The sequence below is a fragment of the Muscardinus avellanarius genome (assembly GCF_963383645.1).
Source record: "Muscardinus avellanarius genome assembly, chromosome: 3".
Lineage (NCBI taxonomy): Eukaryota > Metazoa > Chordata > Mammalia > Rodentia > Gliridae > Muscardinus > Muscardinus avellanarius.
In genome coordinates, this window is record NC_137788.1 from 51,260,532 (window position 1) to 51,285,211 (window position 24,680).

At 39.6% G+C, this 24,680-nt stretch overlaps 1 protein-coding gene across 4 annotated transcripts in view; it reads left to right on the forward strand.

Moving 5' to 3' along the window:
- Positions 1-24,680, forward strand: part of FGGY (FGGY carbohydrate kinase domain containing) — a gene marked incomplete at both ends in the record, with an annotated part of 387,201 nt that overhangs the window by 232,099 nt on the left and 130,422 nt on the right. For all 4 annotated transcript variants that reach the window (XM_080692605.1, XM_080692604.1, XM_080692607.1 and 1 more), the window contains one exon: positions 15,709-15,816. In XM_080692605.1, the coding sequence (XP_080548731.1) occupies positions 15,709-15,816 (108 nt within the window). The remainder of the gene's footprint in view (positions 1-15,708; positions 15,817-24,680) is intronic.

Below are 24,680 nucleotides of genomic sequence, written 5' to 3' on the forward strand. Positions count from 1 at the left end.
TCTTGAATGCATGTTAAGGGGGATACAGTGAGTATATGGACTTCTAGCTCAATATACCAAAATGTGATAGGGATTATTTCCACACTAAACTTAGCATAGCATGTCATTAAAGGTCCTTACAAATCTAACTAACCACTGCCTACCCGATCACTCATAGGTTTGACATTTTATTTTCACAGCTCCTGCTCCATACTTACTTGACCAAGGGCAAGTTATATAATCATCTGAGCCCCAGTTCCTTCATCTACAAAATGAGGCTAAAGATGCCCATCTTATGAGCCTATAAAAACTATTAAATGAGATAGGAAAGTGAAACCACTCATAGTCTTTTTATTATATTTTAACATAGGTGCCAATATAACATTTGTGTGATTCTTAATCACTGTATGGTCCACATTCCAGCCAAACCATGAAGCCTTCTTCAAGGTGTCCTCATACTAAGAACTTGTACCTTTATTGAGGTACTTATCAGAGTTTCTTGTCCCTCTTGAATTGTCAGACATCCCAACTGACACTGAATACTGTTTCTCCAGGGATTGACACATAGTAGTTACTAAGTAAAATGTTTTATGAAAGAATGTATGAAGTGTCTTTGTTTTGAAAAATCAGGTACCGGATACTTCCTGGCCCCTACTCTCCTACCCCATATTAGGCACCTGTTCTGTGTCAGAAGACAAGTTAGGTGTTTGCATACAAGGTCTCACTATTAACCCTGCAACCCAAGGAGTCAGCTTTTCCGTAAACTCAATTGACGAGGGCATCACCATCAACTCATTAGGGACACAGATTGAAAACTGAGTAATCCTCATGGACCGACATGAAAATAACACCCTTGTTTTTTCCACCCAAACCAACTACATCTCTAGCCATCGCCTCCCCTCTGCTGGCCATTTTGTTTGCATCTCACCATAATTAGCAATACTAGTCTGTATTCCTAAAGTGGAAACATGTAGGTTAAACATTTCCAGGCTTAAGAAATTAAGAGTACAGAAAGTAAAATTATTGGTCCTCATTCATTCATTGATTATTTATTGTGTACATGCAAAATGCAAAACTTTCTATAACATTGTCTCTGATTTTCTCAACCACCTTACAAAGACATTATTTTCATCTGTCTTTTGCATGGAAGTCAGCCAGGATTCAATAAGGTCTCATAACTTGCTGCATGGAGCTGTGATTCCCATCCTGATGAACTCCAACACTCTCCTTATGACACCAGTCATCTAAGGAAGCAGTCTCACCAGCCCCTACTTTTTGGTAGCCAGCTCTTCCTACCATTGCATCCCCCATAGGTCACTGTGAAGCTCTGCTCCCTCCTACAAGGGTCGTGTGCTCAGAAGCCACCCTATGTGCCAGGCAGTAAAGTAGAAAAATAGCTCCTACTTCTGACCCTGACATATGTCCCTTGGGTGAAAACCAAATTCTCAAATTGCCAGGCCAATGACAAATAAGCACACACCACATAGAGGTTATCAACACACAGGGGCTCTGTCAGAATTCTCACATCCTGAGAGCCTGCGGACTTGGGAACTCGTTTTGTATCTTGCCTCTGATTGCTGTATGATGAGTGAAGAGAGAGAGAGGGAGGAAGGAAATTCCATGGTCTCCAGAAATGGAGTTTGTCTTGCTCTTTAAAAGAGGGCACCCCTGGGCAGTAAGTCTGTGGCTATTCTGTGCAAACCCTGAGCAAAATCTGAACAGTCTGCAAAGGGAAAGGGCTGGTTCCACTGAGCCCTGATGTTTCTTTGACTTTCATAGTTCCCAAGTAGCTGAGAGGCAGCTAGTGGGAAGGACATAAAGTCAGACAGGTCTTAATCTCATCCCCAACCTGCCATGGGATGCCTGTAGGGCTATGAGCGAGGCTAGAGGCTTGGTAAACCACTGTTTCTGCATGTATAAAATGAAAGAAGTGGTGAGATAATCACGAAGACTATAGACGAGAATGTAAGAAACAAATAATGCATAGTAGCTGCTTGGAAAATGTTAGTTGCCTTCTCTCCTCCACCCCATGTTCATCTGTAGTGTGTGTGTGTGTGTGTAGTGTGTGTATGTGTATAGTGTGTGTAGTGTGTGTAGTGTGTGTGTATAGTGTGTGTGTAGTGTGTGTATGTTTATAGTGTGTGTATGTGTATAGTGTGTGTGCATGTGTATAGTGTGTGAAGTGTGTGTGTGTAGTCTGTGTGTGTGTAGTGTGTGCTGCTGGGGATTGAACCCAGGGTCATTCTAACTCTGAGCTACAGCCCCAGGCCTATTTTTAAAATTTTTATTAAATTTGGAAACAGGATCTCACTAGGTTGCTGAAAGCCTCTCTAAGTTGCTGAGACTGACTTCGAACCTGTGTTCCTCCTGTCTCAGCTTCCCAAGTACTGGGATTATTAAGTGCGCACCACCACTCCCAGCTTGTAATGCTCCTTTTTAATTAAAAAGTAAAGGCAGTTATAATTATCATTGGTTTTCAAAACTAAATACATTTCAGATTAATAATATGCAGTCTCTATTTAAAGCATGCTATTTAAAGGACTGTAACTCTGTCCTACATCATGTCATATATGTTATAGAGAATTGCTTTTCTTCCCTTTTCTTTTCTACTAAAGAAGTCCAGATGGGCCTCATATACATTCTCATACCCTTGATGGCCTACTCCAAGGGTTAAAGCTAGGCCTGTTTCACATCCAGATGATCTGTTCATAACAAAAGCTGCCTCGTGGCCATTGCCCACAGCTGAATCCCGTTACTCTGAAGCCATCATTTCATTTGTTTCTGATTGCTCGTCAGTGTTTGCATACCTTACATATTAGTATGATCTTGTAGAGAGTACAGGCAGAGGTTAAGCCCTCCCAGATCAGCATTCCATCTGAGCAGGCTTTCTGCCTCAAGTCCCCCTTGCCTCTGTGTTGCAAACTGTATCGCCTTTAATAAGAATTCATTTAAATAGAAAAACAATTTTTAAGCACTTTTCTTTAACCCGAGGTTCACTTAACATCTTTAAGAGTTCTGCTGTTGAATATGGAGAAGAGGGAAAAGGCAGCACTGGAATGTGTGGCTTTTCTTTTCCCTAACATAGGGAAATCCCATTACCTCTATGGGGTACCAAGGGACAGATTTCATTTAGAGCCCAGAAGGAGCTGGGCTGGCTCCAGTGCCAATCTAGAAGGAGATACTGTCTGCCTACTGTGCCCTTTCCTCTCCATTTTTCATCATTTTTTCTTCAACAAAGAGTCTCAGAAGAGCTAGGCATGGTCTTGCACGTCTGTAATCTCAGTACCTGGGAGGCTAAGACAAGAGGATCGCCAGGTTCCAGACTAGCCTCGGCAACTTAGCAAGACTCTGTCTCAAACAAAAAATAAAAAAGGGCTGGGGGTACAGCTTGGAGGTAGAATGCCCCCAGGGCTCAATCCGAGAACCAAAGGAAAAAAAGACACTCAGAAGGACACAGATTATTGAGGCAGATTTGGGTTTAAATCCTGGCTCTTTCCTAGTCTTACACATAGGAAGGAGGCTGAGTTAATTTTCTGAACATCAGTTTCCATTTCTTTTAAAATTGGGCATAATTCTGCCGGGTGTGGTGGCGCACGCTTGTAATCCCCGCGCTTGGGAAGTGGAGACAGGAGGATCGTGCAGGTTTGAAGCCAGTCGCGCTGGCTTAAGAGACCGTGTTTCCAAATTTAAAAAATATAAAAATAGGTCTGGGAGTGTAGCCCGGAGGTAGAAGGGCTTCCAGGAACCCCAGTACCACCAAAAAATAAAATAAAATAAAGAATAAAATAAATAAAATAAAATAAAATAAAATTGGGCATAACTCAGTGCTGCCTTGCATCTTAGGCTTATGTATGTGAGCGCAGCCTACCTGCAGATCATAGAAGGCCTTCCGACACATGCCATTCCTGGGACTACAGTGGCTCCAGGAACCCTGGCTTGTGAGGACTGTAGATGCCTCGTCCAGATCTGGCATGAAGGAGGGCTGGGGTCAGCTCCATCAGCCACAGATATGTTGGTCATGTGCCACTTCTGTGCTGTTCCTGGTAACATATTAAGGAGATAAAGAATGAGCGTTTCTTATTCTATTTTTTACTCCTCCTATCCAATCCTCACTATTTCATCACTATTTCTTCAGTAACTCTCTCATAATTCTTTTTAATGGGGAAGATGTATAGGATAAACTCCTTCACACAAGTCGCCTCAGCTGATATGTGATAAATGCTTCTCAGTTTGTACCTACATTACCACAAGATGATGGTAAATAGTTTTTAATTCTCTTTGCCTAGCTATTTTTGTCCTTATCATCTTCTATCAGACCAAAAACAGAAGAAGAGTTGTGAATTTGGGGACTCCTCAGGTCCTAGATTTGCATGGATGCGTCCTGAGTTGTTCTGAGCCCAACCTGGGAAGCAGGTGTGGGCTCACATTGGGGAGCACATTCAAAGGCAAGGGCCCATGCGTGAACACAGGAACTCTGGATTTTCTTACAAGATGATTTGACATAAATCTCAGGCTCTTTACACAGTATGTTGTTCAAGATAAAGCCTCCAAAATACTTGTTCCCAGTGACAAACCTTCCAAGTAAAAACTTACCCATTTGAATGGTCACGTCAAGTTTCTCTTCTCTGGAGCAGGTCCAGTCTCTGTACCCTACTGGAGAATTCTTGTCTAGATAGTGTCAGCTACTACTTTTTAAAATTAAACTTGATGCCAGGCATCTTGTTGTAAACTTTTAATTCCAGTACTTGGGAGGCTGAGACAGGAGATTTACAGGTTTGAGGTCAGCCTTAACAATTTACTAAAACTCTCAGCAAATCTAATAAAACTCTGTTTCAAAATAAAAAAAATAAAAAGAGCTGGGAGTATAGCTTGGACATGAAATGTCCCTGTGTTAATTCCTAGTACCAAAGAAAAAGTTATTTATTTACCTCCCACATGAACTCTAACCCATAAATAGGAAATGCACCTTGGCTAGCATAGAGGTGATAATATTAACACAGGTTTAAATTCCCTATGTTACTGAATGTACCAGGCACTGTACCAAAGCCCATAATAAACTGTGTCACATTCAGTTTTTTTCAAATCTTTAAGATGGACTTTTTGTCCCACATTTCAGATGAAAACCCCAAGGACCAAGGTCACAAAGCAAGTTAAGGCAAATTATTGATGCCAAGTCAGAAAATCTAAGCATTTGGCAAAGACATGAGATGACCTCTGAGGCCAGGCATGGTTATCAGAGAAAATAGTCATACCCAGAGAAACCCAGAGATGATCAGGAGCAGGGCAGAAGGAGACAGTATCCACAATACAGCAGTCAAAACTCAGGAGCTATGCACCATATCCCTGGGTGACAGGGAGCCAGGCACGTGGGGCAAGAGAAAAGGCTATGCCATCCCCATCTATCTGCACCTGCTGATCAGCCTCTGCTAGGAGGCATCGTTTTAATTGAACCCTAAAGTCTTTAGGAGAGAGCTGTTTTTCCTAATTGGTGGTTTAGAATAAAAAAAGAACATGCATTGGGCCATATTTCAGAACCACTTAGTACTATCTTTGCTATTGCAGGATTTAGCAGAAACAGGGGGTATGGTTCCCACTCTTAAGGTCACTCTGTGACCAGAGCAAAAAGGCTAAGATGCCATCTGATAAGTATTGTTCTGACACAGCTCCTCCTCCTCATTAGCACTCCTCCTCCCACCGCAACTTCAGGATCCACATGAGAGACCACTAGTTATTTACCCACCATGAATTGTTTGAGTTGTGAAGAGATACACCGTATGATTTTGTCTTTGTATCCATACAACTCAGAGCTTTCAAAGATGAAACCAGTGAGAGTTCACTGGAGACAGGCATTTGTATACAAGAGGACACATGTGGCTTCTTGTGTGCAGGGGAGAGAAGATTTGGGGGAGCTTTTGGATGGCCTTAAGACTTTGTTGGCTATAGACTCCCTCTTGCAAAGCAACTTTGGGTGTGTTAACTATAAGCAAATGAGAAACATATGGATTAAATTTCCATTGTGCTCACACATGGGTTTTGGAATGATAAAGAATTTAGAGTTTAAGGAGTCCAAAATACTTTGCAAGTAATTTAGAACATTGTAGGCCACATTTAACTGCCTCCTTCCATCCCAAATTTGGGGACTGTTTGGTTGGGTGACAACTGCTTAGTACCCTCCCTGCCCACTCAAACTGCTAAGCCCAGGAGATATCTATGGACAGCTTTCATATGTTCTTATTTTGCTCAGACTGAAAAAAGAAATTGAGTTTCTAGGAAGGGTAAACTCTTTACTGGAGTATTCTTATTCTTTTAGAAACCTCTCAAAAGAGAAGAAAACTTGCCAAGCCTTAGTTTTATTTACTGTGTGCCACAGTTTATTGGACATGTTTTTGTTTTTGTTTTTGCTTTTGCTTTTTTGATGCTGGGGCTCAAACCCAGGACCACCAATGTGTTAAGACAAGCTCTTCCACTGAGTCATACCTCAGCCTTAGATATGTTTTATATCCTGTAATTGCTCCCAGCACCAGTGGGCATTGGCATGTTAATGAAATAGTAGCCCATGTCCTGTATTTGTGTAGTGATTTTCTTTACAAACACTATGCATATACTCCATATCAGTATATATTACATAAGTGTTCATAGACATAGACACTTAGCACATGAGGTGTTATGATAGCTTACCTTATAGGAGATACAAAGGTTAAGGGAGGATATAGGTAGGACCATCCCACCCAGCACTGGAGTAGAAGTCAGAGTCTGAAGTAGGCAGCCCCAGGGAGATGATATTGAGCCCAGTTTTAGGGGGCCATAAAATATTTGGGCAGCGAAAAGGTTAAAGGAAGGGCCTTATAGTCAGAGAGAGGATCAGAGGATCATTTATGAAGACTAAGAGAAGAGAAAGAAGTTGACCTTCTTGGGGAATTTCAAGTTGTTCTGTAAGTCTAGGGCCTATCCTCTGATAGACGTGGCACAATAAAAAAAAAAAAAGAAGGATAGGGGCAGAGGATTAGGAAATATTAACATGTGCAGTTACACCAAGGAATGAGTGAAAAACAGATCCGAATTGTCTTCCATGTCATGGGAGCTTTTACAGGATTTAAGTAAGGGGATGATATAATCAGGTTTGTGTATTAGAAAGGTCATTATGCTGTAGGTAAGGAAGATGAATTCACTGAGCAGGGTTTGACGGGACATGAAGTGGAGCATGGTATTTGAGGCAGGGAAACTAGTTTAATCCAGTTTAATCACCATTGCAATAATCCAAGCAAAACATGATGAGGGGCTGAATTAATGTAGTGGTGATAGGGAGAAACAGGAAGGCTTACATTTGACAAATGAAATTGACAAAGCACAGTGACCTATGAGAAACATGTAGGTGAAGATTGAACAAGGCAAAAATGGTACCCTGAGACAGAGACCTCGAGCAAGAGCATCACTGGAGGAGCAATGTCAAAGTTTGGACACAATGGCTGCACATCCAGGTCTAATAGCCAGAGTGGAACTCTGGAGCAAAGCCTGAGTTTGGGATCACAATATGGTTACTCAACAACATAAAAACTGTCTTTCTACACCTGGGAGTGGATTAGCTGACCCCAGGAGTTGCAGAGAGTGAGACTAACACAAGAGAAGATCCAGGAGAGAAGGAAGAGCGGACCAAAGAGGCAGAGCTAAGAATGAGTAGAGACTGGGCCTAAGTACAGGTCTGCGGACTTCGACCTTCCCACTGTCTCAGAAAGGGGTAGAAGAAAGCATCAGTTGTGTACCATTTCTAGAGAGTATATTATATCCTAGGGTCTGCATCCATATTACACCACTCAGGACATAGATTAAACTCTGGTTGATGAGAGTATCCCCATTTATAGCCAATGAAACCGAGTCTCAGAAAGACACAAAATCTCATGACCAGAACTTCCTAGGACTGACTGATTCCAAAATTTGTGCTCATATGACTTCAGTGTGTTCACCACCTTGAAGGTAAGACATGGTTTTATCTTCACTGATCTCTAGAAGAAGCAGACATGTTAATAGCTCAGTTGAGTGTGAGAAAGGCAAAAATAGAGGTGAATGCTGAGGACCCCCATTCATAAACAGACCTCTGTGCTTTTTTTTTCCCCTGCATAGTGATCTGGGAGTTGGCAGGAATGTGTATAAATGGTTTTTCTCTAGTAAGACGATAGCACAGTACATTTGGAAGAAGAGATGACCCACCACGGAAATACCCAGACCCACACATGCCTGTGGCTACCCTCTAAAAGCCCCAACCTGGCTGGAGGCACTCAAAACAAAACCTCCTGTTCCCTCCTGGGACTACTGGCGCCTGGAGCCTGCCTCCTGCCTCTGCCAGAGATTTAGGCCAGGCGAGCTTCAGGATGATGGGGTGGGGGCTGGCAGAGCAGAGGGAGCTGGAGCAGTTCCCTGCTCAGAACTAGTCATCACTCCCAGAGAGGTGTGAGTAGAGCTCTGGGCTTTGTCATGCAGAGAATCTCAGCAAATGGGTACCCAGCTTTAGAAGAAACTCAGCCAGTGGTATCCCCTCACGGAACCAGCTTGGGCACAGACACCAAGAGAGACAGGAGACATGGAAAGAGGCCTTTAATCCCAGTTTATTTTTTCAGATGCTGGGCAGTTTGCTTACCGTCTCTGTCTTGTGTCTTTGGCTCTGCTGCAGACTGAGTATATATGATCCTACATATTATCAGATCAACTATAACTCAGAATGGATATCATTTGCCATCTGAGAGGTCCTCCAACCATCCTGAACTCCAACCCACACTAGATTATAAACTTCAGGAGAACAGGGACGCTGTTGCTTCATGGCTCTGAAGATCAGCTTGCCATATCTTTTCATATTCAAAACAATGGTTTGAACTCAGCATGGATCCAACAAGTATTTGCTGAATATTTACTTACTCAGCTAATGGAAGATGTGGTAGATGGTAGCCATTAAATACAACCCGTGAAGTTGACAGGGAAAAAACATCCCCCATTACTCTTGGCCACAGGTCAGCACAGTGACAGGATAAGTGGGGACTTGGAGAAGCCCCAAGAGACAAAGCAAGACAACCCCACAGACTTCAGGCCATGAGGGCACAGTCTGTATTGAAATAGCTTGCTGGAGAGTTCTGATTGACCAGCTGGGGTGGGATGACTCAAGTTCATGAAACCTTAGAAAATCTCAAAGACAAAAGAGCTGTTAAGTATCATTTTTTAAAAAAAAAAATCTAGTCCAATTTACTTATTTTGTAGATAAGGAGAATAAGGTCTAGAGAGGGAAATAAATTGGTAGTTTATTACTTGGCTTCTGTAATTACTCTTCTTTTGCTTACCGGCCATTTGACCTCCTGCAGCATAGATTTCCTCATTTATGAAGTTAAGTGTAAACAAGACCTATCTCACTGGGTCATCATGAGTATTAAATGTGATCCTATGTATTAAGAGCCTAGAAGAGTCTGTGGCAATACTAAATGCACAACAAGCAACTGTTAGATATTACTTTTTATCAATAATAATTGCTATTATTATTTAATCCTTCATATTATTCATTAAGGATTTTCCCAATCATAGCTTTTTTATTTCTTTTTGAGCTGAGCATAGTAGCACATGCCTGTAATACCAGGAGGTTGGGAGACTGAGACAGAAGGATTGCAGGTTCAAGGCCAGCCTCAGCAACATAGTGAGATTCTGTCTCAAAATAAAAAATAAAAATGGTTAAGGGTGTAGCTCAAAGGTAGAATGTCCCTGGATTCAATCTCCTGTACCAAAATTTAAAATTTTTGAATTTCTTTTGCAGTACCAGGGATGGAACCCAGGAACATTGTACCTCTGAACTACACCCCCAACCCTATATTTTAGTCTTCTTTATTTTTGAAACAGGGTCTCACTGAGTTGTGAAAGGCCTCACTAAGTAGCTGAGTCTGACCATGAACTGTAATCCTCTAGTCTCTGTCTACCGAATGCTGGGACTACAAGCTTGCACCACCACATCCGGCTAAAATTTTGAATTTTTGACAAGCACTAGGCCATGGATACAAAATTATACCTATTCCTTAAACCATACAATCTTTTATTCAATGTAAGATGCAGAACTACTTAAAACTGAGTCTTCATGAAATCAAAAAGCATATACAGCCTCATGATACTGAGCCCTTTCTGCCTGGGATGCCCTACCCCTTTATCTATCTATGCCGAAAGGTTACTCTTGCTCAAAGCCCCCCTCCAGTGTGGCCACCTCTGAGGGGCACACCTCTTCTCCCAGGCAGCTGGCCACTCCTACCAAACTTCCCTCATACCTCAATTAGAGCACTTGGAATGTTTTGTTGTATTTTCTTTTCTTTTTAAAGAAAATACTTTTAGTGGTGTATTATAGTTTCACATCATATGTAGTTCTTAGTGATAGTGACATACATGCATGTACATAGCACTTTGTTGTAATTTCTTAAATTTTTACTCTGAATTTCCTGTCACATTAGGAACTCATTGAGATTTAGGGCCTTGCTGCCTCCTCTTCCTCATCCTCATTATGATTGCTGTTGTTATATTATTATTTTAATTATTTTCCTTAGTCTTTTAGAGCCCTGTTGTTAGTCTTGTTACCTGGCATTTAGTCTGCAACCAAATATTTTTATTTTGTTGGGTTTTATATTTTTACTTATATCAAGCACAATTGAAGAGTATATCAAATGTCTCAGTGCAATTTAAACATAATACTAAAACGAATATCCACATACTTACTACCCAGCCTATGGAAGAGAATATTCGTGGTACCTTTTAAACACAGGTTTAGAGCCACACTATTCAATAAATATTAACTGATTTATTACTGAATTTCACTTAGTGTTCTAGCTTTCTGAGGTAATTTTGATTTGAATTTGAACAGGTCCAATAATAAGCAAACTGTGAGTTTTAGCATCTGAGAATATGATAAGCTTAATCTTTACATCATCTCATCCATCATAACTAAGTATGGTGTTTAAAGTAAAACTAAAGACAATTCTAAAGACCTTTGTATGTGGTTGTAATTACTTTTGGCTGTGCTAATTCATCTAGTCACTTGACTAGCCCATCATAAGGGCCTCAGTTCAAGAAAAGATAATGTAAACTATCTATTTGTGATAGCTTATTTAAGTTTCACAGAAGTCTTCCAACATTCATATCATTGCTCTCATGTTGTAACTAAGGGAACTGAGGACCAGAAAGTCTACCTTGCATGAGATAACCTGTCTAGAATGTGGCAGAAGCAGGAATAAAATCAACATGTATCTTTTTTCTTCTCCATGTTCTCTCTACTACTCTTTGTAAGTATATCATGGAAAACTTACCCAAAGTTTAGAACTAATGATCGCCTACCCCACTGCTCATCAAGACCAGGAGGTTTTGTTCAATTTGAATGAATCTGTGTTGGCTTTTGGCCTTTGTTTCCTACCATTCAAACATAGATGAAGGATTCAAAGAAGAATCAGTAGCTGAAAAACAAGACCAGAATTGGTGGAAACAAATAGAAAACCTGTAGAGTATGCCTTGACTGCTTTCTGTTTTCATAACATTTGACACATGTTATTTAACTTTGTGCCTCCATTTCACATTTGTACAATGGGAATAAAGACAGCATCTTCCTTTATGATTGTGAGGGGTGAGTTAATGCCTGGAATGCATTTAGAATAGGCCTCTAATGGGTACCAGTCAGTCCTTATCGTTCCCAACAGTTGCTGGGAAGTTAGCATCCTGTAGAGTCACCTGTCATGAGTGTGGAGCAGTGAGCTCCCTCTTTTGGGGTCACAGCAACCTTCCAGCCAAGATAGCCATCAGCACGCAAGTAGCTTTCAAAAAATATTTACAAATATTTAGGTTTCCTGCAATGGATTTAAAAATGCACAAATGTGCATTTTCTAACAAACTGTTTCGTGTTCCTTCCCAAAGCTCAGGGTTTGGGAGTGGTTGGAAGAACTCTGTTTTCTTACTTTGCTCCAAATGTCTGCTGAGAATCATGCACCATGCTAGGTAAATGAGCACAAACAAAAGTCCGCTCAGAACTGTCTCCCTGGACAGAACTGCACAAAGCCTAGCACAAGGCATTTGTGAGCCTCAGGGCCACAACTGTCTAGTGAAACTCTGCAGCTGACCCCACAATGTTCTTAAATCATGGGACTGCAGGTGGGAGGCAGGGGGCAAGATGTGCCTTCCTAAGCAGTCTCTGAAGAACAAAAAGCATAGTAAAGAGTTTGAGGTCAACATGTGCCTCTGTTCAAGTCATACCCCGTATTTACTAGCTGTGTGGCCATGGACAACTTTTACAACCTCTCTGAGACTCATCTAACAGATGTAACTGAGGATACTGGAGGGGAAGGGGATGTGGGGTAAAAGAAAAGATGATTTGATTTTGGCAGGTGTCCATCTACCCTCTAAACCCTAGATTATTGAAATGTTATCTTTAAGTCATCAAAAGCTTGGTATCAGACAAATGAAACTGTTATGTGAGATTATCATTTTTAATTTTAGATAAATTGCCATAATACTAGATGTCAACTACTAAGCCAAACATGGGAGGGAGGGATAGGGAGAGAATGGGGTGGGGATTGGGTGGGGGCTGACTGGGAAAAGTGTGCATGTAAGTCTACAAAAGTATGTATCCTACTATGATGTATGAATACAGTGCACCAATAAAAAAAAAGAAAGAAAAAAAATAAAGAAAAAATAAACCCTAAATTCTAAGTGGTTATAAATTTTTCCTGTCTTATTCATTGCAAAACTTTCACAAAGGCAGAGTGGTGAGAGTGACTACCAATTCGTGTGTGCTCCTTTGTGGCACATGGATGTGCTTCTCTCTCCTGAGTAAATTCCATGTGTATTAGATTTCACATCCTGATTCTCATATCACTTCCTGTTTGGGCCTTTCTCAACCCTCTACTAGATTAGGTACCTCACCTTTGTACTCACATAACACCATTTGCTTGCCCTCATCGGCATATTGCAGTATGTAATTACACATTTGTGTGATGATTTGGCTGGAACCAAGAGGTGCTTCAGGACATAGGACTTTCAGTGCTAAAGCTGGTAGAGTCCTGGCCAAACCTGAATGCCTGGCTCCCCTAGCATTTCTCCTGTCAGGATTGCTTGCTCCGTGAGGGCAAGGATTGTGCTGTTTTTTTTTTTTTTTTAACCATTATTTCCTGTACCTGGCACACATCTGGATTGTGGTGGGAAGTCAGGACATAGCTATTGTGCCAGTAAGGGATGAATGAATATGTCAATGCAAGCTGAACTGGTTTTTCTAATAGAAACATGGTTTTTTTTTTTTTCCCTTGAGGTTGTTCTTCCTATTTTAGGTGTTAAATGTTCCTTTTTTATATAAATTCGCCATTTTTGACAAAATTTAAAGTCAATAATGTTGTATAGTTTTACCTCACTCCCTTCCCCTGTGGGTTGGAAATCCTATTGATGTGAGAAATCACTAGTTTAATAAAGGAGAAATCAGAATGATCGGCATCAACAACTAAATAAGGTATACCTTCATGCTAACATACTAGGCTATGAAGTTCACGAGGACAGAAATTATGATTATTTAATTCAGTTTGCTTCTCTATCTCTAGTGTCTAGTAGCAAGCATATATAGTAAGAGTTGAATAAATGTTTGTTGGATGCATAAGTGAATACATTCACCATCCAGCCTTAAGACCTGGTGAAGTCAAACTTGTGTACATAATGCTCTTTTCCTCTCTGCCCTCTATGTAAACCTCTCTGCAACCATAAATCTGATGTCAGCAGCTGCTCCTGCTGGATGGAGGGGAAGCATGTGCTATTCATTGCAAATGAATGAATGCATTGCCCAAAGCTAACCTGTCTGCTCTGGCTCTCTAGCTCTGGCTCTCTCACTCTTTGTACTGAAGATGGACCACAGAGGTGCTCTACCTCTGAGTTATATGTCCCAGCCCTACTTTATTTTTCATTTTGAAACAGGATAGGAAGGCCTCACTAAGTCGCTGAGGCTGGCCTCAAATCCTACTGTCTCAGCTTCCCAAGTACTGGGCTCACAGGCATGTGCCACCAAACCCAGAAAGATATTTTTCTGAGAATTGAACCCAAGGCTTTGTCATGCCAGACAAGCGCTGTACCACTGAGCTAAATCCACAGCTCCCCTGTCTCATCCCTTTACACATTCTTTACACTTAAAGGGATTGCCATGGTCTTCTCAATTAAAAAAAGTAAGAAAAGAAAAAGGAACGCACCTTTCACAGGGCTTTAAGAATGCTTGTTCTATTTCATCCAGCTAACCTAGTCTTTCAAATTTTAGAATATGTATTTTTCTCAAAGGAGTCTCATCTATATGATTCTACTTGTCAAAAATAAAATCAGAACAAATGAGGGAAAATGTCCATTGTCATACAGAAAAGTACAGATTGTGATCAGCAAGGCTTCTACCCAAGTGGTAAGAAACAACACCTTTAGCAGTTACAGTGCAGTTTATAAAGCATAAAGGAGGAAGCCCTTTGACCTCTTTCCTGATTGGCTATTATACATTAATCTGTTTTTAAGGAAAACAGAACTGTTAGAGCTGATTGACTGTTGCCAACTGTTTAAATTTCACTGAATCATGCTGACAAGGATGTGAAGCCTATGTTTTAGTTTCTTTCAATCATTTTGGCAAGGGCATAAAGCTTCCATTTTGTGCTTTGTCTGGCACATCAGGGAAGATAGGATGGCACAAGTTTAAACTACATAGTTATGGGCAGCTGGTCTTGCAGTATTCATCTAAATGGTGGCCTCCATTTCCACTTTTCTTTAATATGCTCCTCAGTCCCTGCCCCCCAACAACAGTGCATGTGCTGTCTTTGTCATCTCATGGACCATGTGGTTGTCTATTTTTCTGTGTATTTGTAGAGCTCCCCCCTAGGTAAGAGCTTCTAAAAGGGAAAAGCTTTCATCCCAGCACCAGAGGGCATGCTATCAGGTGGCTAATAAGTGCTTGTGAAAGGAATGGATCCATTATCTATTGCCACAGAAATGCTAGGTATCAAATATGAAACCTTAGGAACTTGTAAAAGTACATGTGGCATTTTGCTCACAAGTCTGTTGGTTGGATGGGTGATTTTGGCAGTCTGATAGAGTCAGCTGCTGAGCAACGAGGGGGATTTTCTGGTCTTGCCTGGGCTTTCTCATATATCTGGGACATCAGATGAGACAACTGGTCTGACCCAGCTCTGAGGCACATGTCTTTTCATCTTGGGCATGACCCGTGCTCAAGCCAGAGGGGGAGAAGGAATACAAGCACATGGCCCTTAGGAGGCCTAGGCCTAGAAAACTGACCCAATGTTCTTTCTGCTTCCTTCTCTAGAAAAAAAGAAAAAAAAAAAAGCCACCTAGCTGGCCCGGATTCAAGAGGTTGAAAAATGGGCCCATTTTGCAATAGAAGAGCTGCAACATCTCATTGCAAAAGGTGGAGAATGGAGATTGATTCTGTAGTCTTGGCCACAGAAAGGGAGAAAGTGAGGAAATGCCTCATTGGTTTCTTTACAGAGTGATCACTTTTTCCACCTTAACATCTAAATTAAGTTGTCAGAAAGGTTTCCAAAGATGGAGTTATGCCCTTCTTTGGAAGACAATGGCTCTAGCCCCCACTGAAGGCATTAGATAAAAAGCTGAATTCCATGGTCATGGTAACATCAGGGAGAGAGAGAGAGGATATGGAACCCTCTAAGAGGTTTCAATATATTCACACACTTTTCCTCTTTTTTTCAGATCAGCAAGGACCCAATTTTTGTACCAGGTGTCTGGGGGCCTTACTTCTCAGCCATGGTTCCTGGGTTCTGGCTAAATGAAGGTGGTCAGAGTGTTACTGGAAAATTGGTAAGTTGACACTTTTTTTTTTGGTAGTACTGGGGTTCCTGGAAGCCCTTCTACCTCCAGGCTACACTCCCAAACCCACTTTTATATATTGTTTTTAATTTGGAAACAGGGTCTGTTAAGCCAGCACGGCTGGCTTTGAACCTGCACGATCCTCCTGTATCGGCCTCCCAAGCGCAGGGATTACAAGCGTGCGACACCATGCCCGGTGACACTTTTTTTTTAATAGGGTCATTAATGTTTTATACCACTGACTCGCCCATATTCACCTCTTCCATGAAGGAATAAATGTTACCTCAGGTAGCAGTGACTGTCCCTTTCCACTGAGTTCTTCCCACACCAATTCATTCTTCTTGCAGCAATGAGAGCGATACTTTGCTTTGTGAAAACAACAATGTTACCCCCCAACCCAAATTTCTAAGAGGTTCTCCATAGCTCTTGAAATAGTTCAGGTGATTTTGGGGGCACATCAGACCCTTGATGGTGTGTCCCCTCCAATCTTACACATGTACCTGTCACTTACATTAGACTGTGGAGAACTCTTCCTACTCACAGCTTCTTTAGGTCTAATGCTATTTCATTTCTCTCCTTCTCTGCCTGTATTCGCTTCTTTCCCTACTTGGGGAGATCTTTTAACCTTGATGATTTTGTGTGTCCTTTAAGATACATCTCCAATTCTTGTAATATTGTTATTATTGGCTTACTAATCCATTTTTGTAGAAAACCATGAGCTCCTTAATGACAATGGCTAGATCACATTTCTTTTTGTATCTAGCTCAGTGCCTGGCTCACAGAAGATACTTAGTCAAAATTTGTTGAATTATTAGAGATGTCTAATAGGGGAAAATAATATCCACAAAAGTGAAATGAGAACTGTAATAGATGTACAAGGTTCAGAGTTGGCAGAATGATGGTTAGGAAAACTTTTGTATGAAACAAGCATTTGCTAAACCTTAAAAGGTAAATAACCAATAGGAACGGTGTCTACTTAGAAGAACTTTACAAGGGAAGAAGGTGTGGAATTAACAAATAATGAAGCCCACTTGATGATAAGTGAAAGTACTTCAGAATATTAGTTCATCTATTAGAAGAATGGCTTACAATGAAAGATAGAGAGCAAAGAGGAGAACATAACTTAAGAAGTCTCTATAAAACATGCTAAGGGACATCATCTCATAGAAGAAAGGGAACCAGTGAAAGGTTGGATGAGTAGGTGAACATATTAAGATCTCAGTTGTAAGAAACTCTAGCTGACATCCCTGAAGGAAAAGGTCCAATGAAACGTGGCCAAAGAAACAGAGACCTGTTTAATTAGATTAATTCCCAGATAAAAGCCAGGAGGCCTGGAACAAAGGCCATGTTGATGATGACTAGGAATGAAGCTCACTAGATCAGCAGGGCTTCTAAGAGATTGGATGAGGAATACTAGGAAAAAGAGACCTGCGCTCAGTTACCCAATCTCCCTTTTACTATGCTACACGGAAAATATCTATTTATGACCTGAGTCCCCTACCAGCTTTTCAGAATGTTGAGCTAGTTTCAAAGGGATCTGATTCAAAGCTGGATAGAGACACAAATAACCATTAATTCTATTTCTTAGTGTATTTCTATTTTACACCTAGTGGTCTCAAAGACTTTATCAAAGTAGATGGAAGAATAGGTAGGTGGATGGATTCAAAGGGGTGCTCTGTGTCCCTGCTATTATGCCAGCTATAGAAATGAACTCAATTAACCAAACATCATTAGCCCCTGGTTTTAAGGGTCATACTCTGATAACAGAAGTAAGTATGAAATAAGTATTATCTGATTGGTTTTAAAAAACCAGTGCTAGAAGTCGGGCAAGGTGGCACATGCTTATAATCCCAGCATTTTGGAGGCTGAGACAGGAGGATCATGGTTTGCAGACAGCCTCAGCTACTTAGTGAGGCCCTTTGCAACTCAGTGAGACCCTGTTTCAAAAATAAAAAAAGACTAAAAGATAGGGCTGGGGTGTAGCTCAGAGTTAGAATGCCCCTGGGTTCCATCCTCAGCACTGCAAAAAAATTAAAAAATAAATAAATACAGTGCTAGAAAAGTCAAGAAGAAATACTTCATTATGCCTAAAGTATACTGGTACCGAACCCTACTTTACATTCTATTTAAACTGTGTGTTTATGCAACTTTCAAGTTAAATATCCTTTTCCTTTCTGTAGCACATTAAAGATATCAAAATATAGTCCCTTTCAACCCCACATCATAGTATAATCACCCCTAATAGACCTGTAACTCATAGGTGACACAATTTGGAAACCTTTTTAGCAAAGATAAAAATCCAGTAAACCAGTTCTGCATAGGATGCCTCATTCGTGAGCCTCTCCTTCAACAGGTTTTCAGAGACTTAGTATGCAAATTGGACATCTGTATCAGTTGGAAATCTTTTCCCCAGCATTTGGCTCAAAGTTTGCTCTGGATATAAGCCATCTTCACATAATGTTATGGCATATATTTGTGGACAAGAATTGTTTACACTTATTTCATGAGCCTGAATTTTAATAAAAATTTAACCTCTTTTTTGCCATTAGTAAAATATATTCATAGTACTCCACTATAATTTTTTATGGGAGTCATGGGAATTGTTAGCGTTTATCTACTCAGTTTTTCACTGTAAAGCAGTCAAGTTGCATATGATCCATTCATCGGGCAAAAGGCCTGGGATATGAATGACCCATGGCGTAAAGAGGACAAAATTTTAACACCTTTTATTTCATTGTCTCAGATGTGGAACACATATAAAAATGTAAATATAGCCTATTATATAATTGTGGGATATAATTATATAATATATATTAATATAATACTATTATAACTATAATATTAATTAATATAAAATATATAAGCACTGGATTAAAATACACAACCTATTTTGATGCACCTGTGTCAATTTCATTGAAGAATTCATAGAACTGAAAACTTCAGACTTAGTAGGTTAAGAAATCTAAAACTTGCATGATGAAGCAAAATCTGTATCAAGAGCAAAGTGGACTTTCTAATAAAACATCAGTTCAAAGATAACAAGCAAAGAGATAGAAGGCAGCTATAAAGTATGTAAAATAGAATAATGATGATTTTATTAATAATAATTATGGCATATTGAATTTTTTATCTGAGCAGGATTTATATCCACAATCTTGTTAAACTTTGAGTGGCATTCTACCGGGCGTGGTGGCGCACGCTTGTAATCCCCGCGCTTGGGAGGCAGAGACAGGAGGATCGCGCAGGTTCGAAGCCAGCTGCGCGCACTGGCTTAAGAGACCCTGTTTCCAAATAAAAATGTAAAAATAGGTCTGGGAGTGTAGCCCAGAGGTAGCAGGGCTTCCAGGAACCCCAGTACCACAAAAAAAAAAAAAAAACTTTGAGTGGCATTCAAAATAATCACAATCTCTAATGTCATTTCTCATTTTCAGTTCCAATAATTTTCATGAATTGCATAATTTAATCCTCTCAAAACCCCTACAAGATAGGAAAAAGTGTCATCTGCATTTTACAGATGGACCACTGAACTCAGAGTAGCCAGCACAACCTGGAGATATTTCTGTTCACAACAATGGTCTCTCCATATTGTTCTTTGACCATTGGCCTTCCCTTACAATTTACTAGCTCTGGTTTATTCTCTTATACAATTTGATTTCTAGTTTTAAAATATATTATCATATAGGATTTCCTTAGAGGAAGTTGTGTATATTTTTGTCCTTTGTTTCACATGTACATCTTCTCTAATTAGCCACATCCTGAAGTGGCTCCCCCAGTAGTAGTACATTGTTTATACTATGACAACATCTAAAGCAGAAGAGAAGGGAAAGAAATGGGAGAAGAGAGGAAGAGAGAATTAAAGCAAAAGAAGAGACAAAGAAAAAGAAAATGAATTAAAGGGATATATAAACTATATATTTGTTTTAAAATGGGATTATTTGATCTTATTTTTCTAGTTAAAGAGTTATATTGTAAAGTAAATCTTTTATTCCAAATATGTGAATATATTGGAACTTTAAAAAAATCATCTGGTTATCTTCAGGATGAAGAAAAAAAAACTAGGAATTTTTCTGGCACTGGAGCCCTCAGAGTTTCATTTGACTGAGGATTAGATTCATTTTATACTCATTTCACATCATGCATCTTACTGGCACTTATTTCTTCTTTGAAAGGCACTTACTTTCTTTCCGTGGATGACTGATTTTGGTTGTACCACCAAAGCCCATCAAGGACTGCCAGTGCTTGCCAATTTGTCAGGAAAACTGGAAAATTCATTGCATTTTACCCAGACATTTTCCATAGAATGCTAACCTCACACACTCACTACATCCAGATGCTAAAGCCTATTTCCAGCTGGACCTACCCCATCTCCCTCTAAATGGTTTACTCTGCCTTAATTGAAGTCATTTTTACTTTGTGAGCCACCTGGTGGCAATAGCTTTCAGGGACAATGGGCTGAGATGAGTGAGGGTTTACCCTGGAAATATGTGAACCCAGGATTTGAACCTGAGAACTTCAGTCACAGGGTCACAAGGCAGCTAGTTGCTGTGTGCTTCTGAAAATTTAGGATTTATGCCTCATGAGTACTTGTCTTCCTCTTCTTCATCTTCAAGGCTGCTCTATCTGGGGCTAGCCTGAGGATGTTGCCCATGAAGTCACTCTGGCCTAAGGTTAAGAATATTCAGTGTGCACAGTACAATGTGTGTTATGTAGGCTGCCATTTCACCTCTTCATTCATCTGCTATTCTATTGTGTTAGTTACAGAGACTTCTAGGTCTATTATACCAGTCAAGGCAAGAATGGGGTCACCCTACTATCTCATCATCAAATAATAAAGTTGGTTTCAGAACTCATAATTGTAATTTATTGTAGCAAATAAACATAGATTGGACTGTTTCTTCATCCTAATTAAAAAAAAATAGAGGCTAACACATACTAAGTACCTATTATGTGCCAACTACTTTTTCGAGAAGGGTACAGATTTGGGGGAAAGAGGAACAGAAGAGACTCTTCTACTCACTAAAATTTTCTAACTTGGTATCTTGAGTCACTCAATAAACCTGGCTGTTTAAATCAACTTACTTAAGTAAACTTTATTCTGTAGACAACTGAAGAGCTGTCAAGACTACTGGTCTTTGCCACATTTGTATACAGTCAGTGTTATGATGTTGGTTTTACTTGTAAAGAAATAACCTGAAAAGGGTGCAGTAACTTGATCAAGGACTTACAGTTAGTTGTAAGTGAGAAAGCCACAATATTTAAACCCAATTTGGCCACCAGAGGCCCCAGATCTTTTCAAAACTAGACCTCTTAACTGTGTTTCAGATTTTATATATTGTTCTCCTGTGAACTCTCCAGAAGCAACTATAATCTGTAAGGTTATCCTCTTCATGTATCTTGAAGAAAATACTGTTGGCAGGCTTTGTAGGGCATGAAAGGAATATATGTGTGTGTGTCAGTACTGATGGGATCTATTTGTCGACTTAGGTGTGTCTCCAGCATTTCATATTAGCTAATTGGAATGACTTCATGGATACATAAACCAGCTCTGTAAAAACAAACATCCTATTACCTCCTTCTGCCCTCACTCTCACTATATATTTTTGTATACCTACCTAGATTCCTGCACAGTTCCTAATTGGCTTCTTGCCTCTAATCTTTTTCTTCTCTAATCCCTCTCTTGTACTTTATCTAAAGCAATCTTTCTAAAGCAGATATCACCCTTGCACTCTTGTTAGCTCTTCAGTTGTCAACAGAATAAAGTCTAAACTCTTTAAAGTGAGTTGATTTTTACAGCCATTATTTATTGAGTGCATAGTTGGTTCAAGGGGAAATTTTCAGTGAGTAAAAGAGTCTCTTTGTTCCTCTTTTTCCCAAACCTATACTCTTCTTAACATATTCTAACAGGAGACCGATCATACAAATAAATAAATAAATATCATTTTATTTTATAGTATAAGTCATTAAAAAGAATGGAGGAGGAAGTTTGTGAATTCAGATGGTCAGGTTGCAATTTTAAATAGGAAGGCCAAGGTAGACTTTGTTGAAGTGACATTTGAACAAAGAATGAAGGGAAATAATTTATCCATTTGAAAGCCTGGGGGAATTATATACCAATTCCAGGGAGTAGTCTCTGCAAAGGCTCTGAGGGGATTGCTTGCTTAGGGCATTACAGGAATATCACAAAAGTTACACTGATAGAGCAGAGTGAACTAACATGAGAGATACAGAGAATAAGTACAGAGAGGTAAAAGGGACCCATACTATTGGCCACTGCAAAATTTTAGCTTTTGCCATGAGTTAAATGGGAAGCCACTGGAGAATAATGAGCAGAGAAGTAATATAATACAACTTGGGTTTTTAAGGGATTCTTCAGACTACTGACTGCCATGGTGAGAATTGGCTGTGGAGTGGGCATGGGGGTATAAAATCACAGAGAACAGAAAGATTTTATTGCAATAAACTCTCCAAGATAAGGATGCTGGCAGTGCAGCTGGCCGAGTGGTCAAGGTTTGGAGGTACTTTGAAAGTAGAGCCAACTGGCTTTCTTGATGAATTGGATGTGAAGTGTGCAGAAGAGAGAGGTCAAGGGTTTTGGAGGATACCACTGCTATCAGTGGAAAAATGAATTAGATGTCAGGGAGGCAGGAAGAAAGAGTCCAGAGTTACTCCCAGTTTTCTGACTACAGTAATTTATGCCCTCCCAAAATTAATCCCAAATTATTTGTCTTCATCTTGGTAAAGAGCACTATCATTTATATTTTTTATCAAAGCCCAACCTTTAGGATTAATTCTTGACTCTGTCTTTCCCCTCTCTCCCTACATCCAACCAATCAGTAAATTCTATGGGTTCCACCTCCATAATATATCACCAATCCACCTCCCAAAACTGTTGGCCAAACCACCACTGTGTCAGTCCTCATCTATATAACATGAAGCCTTGAACACACCATATATTTGAGTCTTGGTTTTCTGTCCAGTATCATAATTTTTTTCTGATTTTCATTTAAGAGTATTTAGATTCTTTAAGTTTAATGTAAAGATCAATATGGTTGGACTTATGTCTTCCCAGCTTGTTGATGGGCACTTCCTTTATGTGCCCTAATATGGCCTTTACCCAGAAAGAGAGAACAAATGTACAAACCCACACACAGGTGGAAAGCAAGCTCTGATATCTCCTTTTCTTACAAAGATACTAGTTCTTTTGGAAATGTTACAACCTCATTTAACTTAAATTACCTCTCTATAGGCCCCATTCACATTGGTGATTGGGACATAAATCTTTGAATTTTGGGTGAACAAAACAGTTTGCACATTTTAAGGAAATTCTGAGAACTAAAATGTAATATTTTGTAGTTATCTACATAACGATCTGTTTGATTACTTTTTATTTCTTAAAATTTAAGTTTTCATCATTTATATTTTCCCTTTAGACTGAAGAACTTCCAGTAGCTTTTCTTACAGTACAGATCAACTGGAAAAAGACATTCTTTTTTATTTCGATGCATTTCTTCTGCATTCTATCTTGAAAGATGTTTTTGTTCAATAAGATTCATGGTTGGCAGATTCTTTTTTATTTCCCCTTTAACATCTAAAGATGTCAATATTTTGTATTATGGCACCTTTATTTCTTTTAATTTAGCCACTGTTTCTATCATTCTTCCCCTTGTGTAACATGACAATTTTCTTTGGTGTTTCTAAAGACTTTTCTTATTCTCCAGTTTTAATTATAAGATGCAGTTATGTGGCATTCTTTGGATTCATGCTTCTTAAACTTGTAAGTTGATGTATTTCATCATGTATGGAAAATTTTTAGCATTTGAATTCCTTTTCTATCCCATTTGCTCTCTTCAATGCTACTGTGACTTCAATTACATCTATTTGAAATCTTTAGCTGTTGTCTCATATACCCTGAGAGACTTGGGAGGTTTTTTTTTTTTTTTTGTCTCAGTATATATTATCTATTTTTCTCTCTCTTGTTCCTGCTTTATTTTAAGTTCATGACTCTGCCTGTCTTCTCCAATCACCCTATAGACCCACCAGCTATATATTTATCTCAGATACCACATTTATTAACACTAGTATTTTCATTTAATAGCTTGTTTCCTTACTATCTCCTGTATACTTGTCAGTAAAGAGCATTTTCTCCACTACCCTTGAGCACTGTTGAACTACCTGCTTTAAAATCCTCATCTTCTCATTCTCTTATCTGTGTCATCTCAGGTTCCATGTCCATTAAATAACTTTCCTTTTTCGTGTGATTTTATATGTTCCTATTTCTTCTAATCTAATCATCTAATCCTCTGGAGTCATACTAATCATTAGTTCCTATCTAATCATCTGGAGTCATACTGTGGACATTGTAATTTATATATTATAGAAATTTTGGATAATTTCTATTCCTTTGAAGGCTATTGGTTTTCTTGGTTTAGTAGGTAGTTTATTTGGCTGAACTCAAGTTTCATCTCTCCTATGATAGGCACCAATTGAAATCTCTGTTGAGTCTCTTTAGCTGTACCTGGGTACTTATGATGTTCCTATGTCCATATACTTCAGAGATCATCCAGCAGATTGGGGCAGAATTTATATGCAAAGTGTTGGACTCCCATTCTATGCCTCTTTCCTTCCTAGGATCCCCCACTCCCAACTTAACTTTCTAGCTACCGTGTTTCTTTGAACTCTGACTTTTTATTTCAGAACTAGGAAGACCTTATATTTCTTTTTGAGAATTATCTGTTGTTAATTAGTTGTTAGACAATTAGTATTAGCTCTAATTGGGCCTACCCTCAAGCCAAAATCTGTAGAACACATGCAGTTCCATTTTTTCCTTCCGTCTAGCTAGACATCTCCAGTTTCAC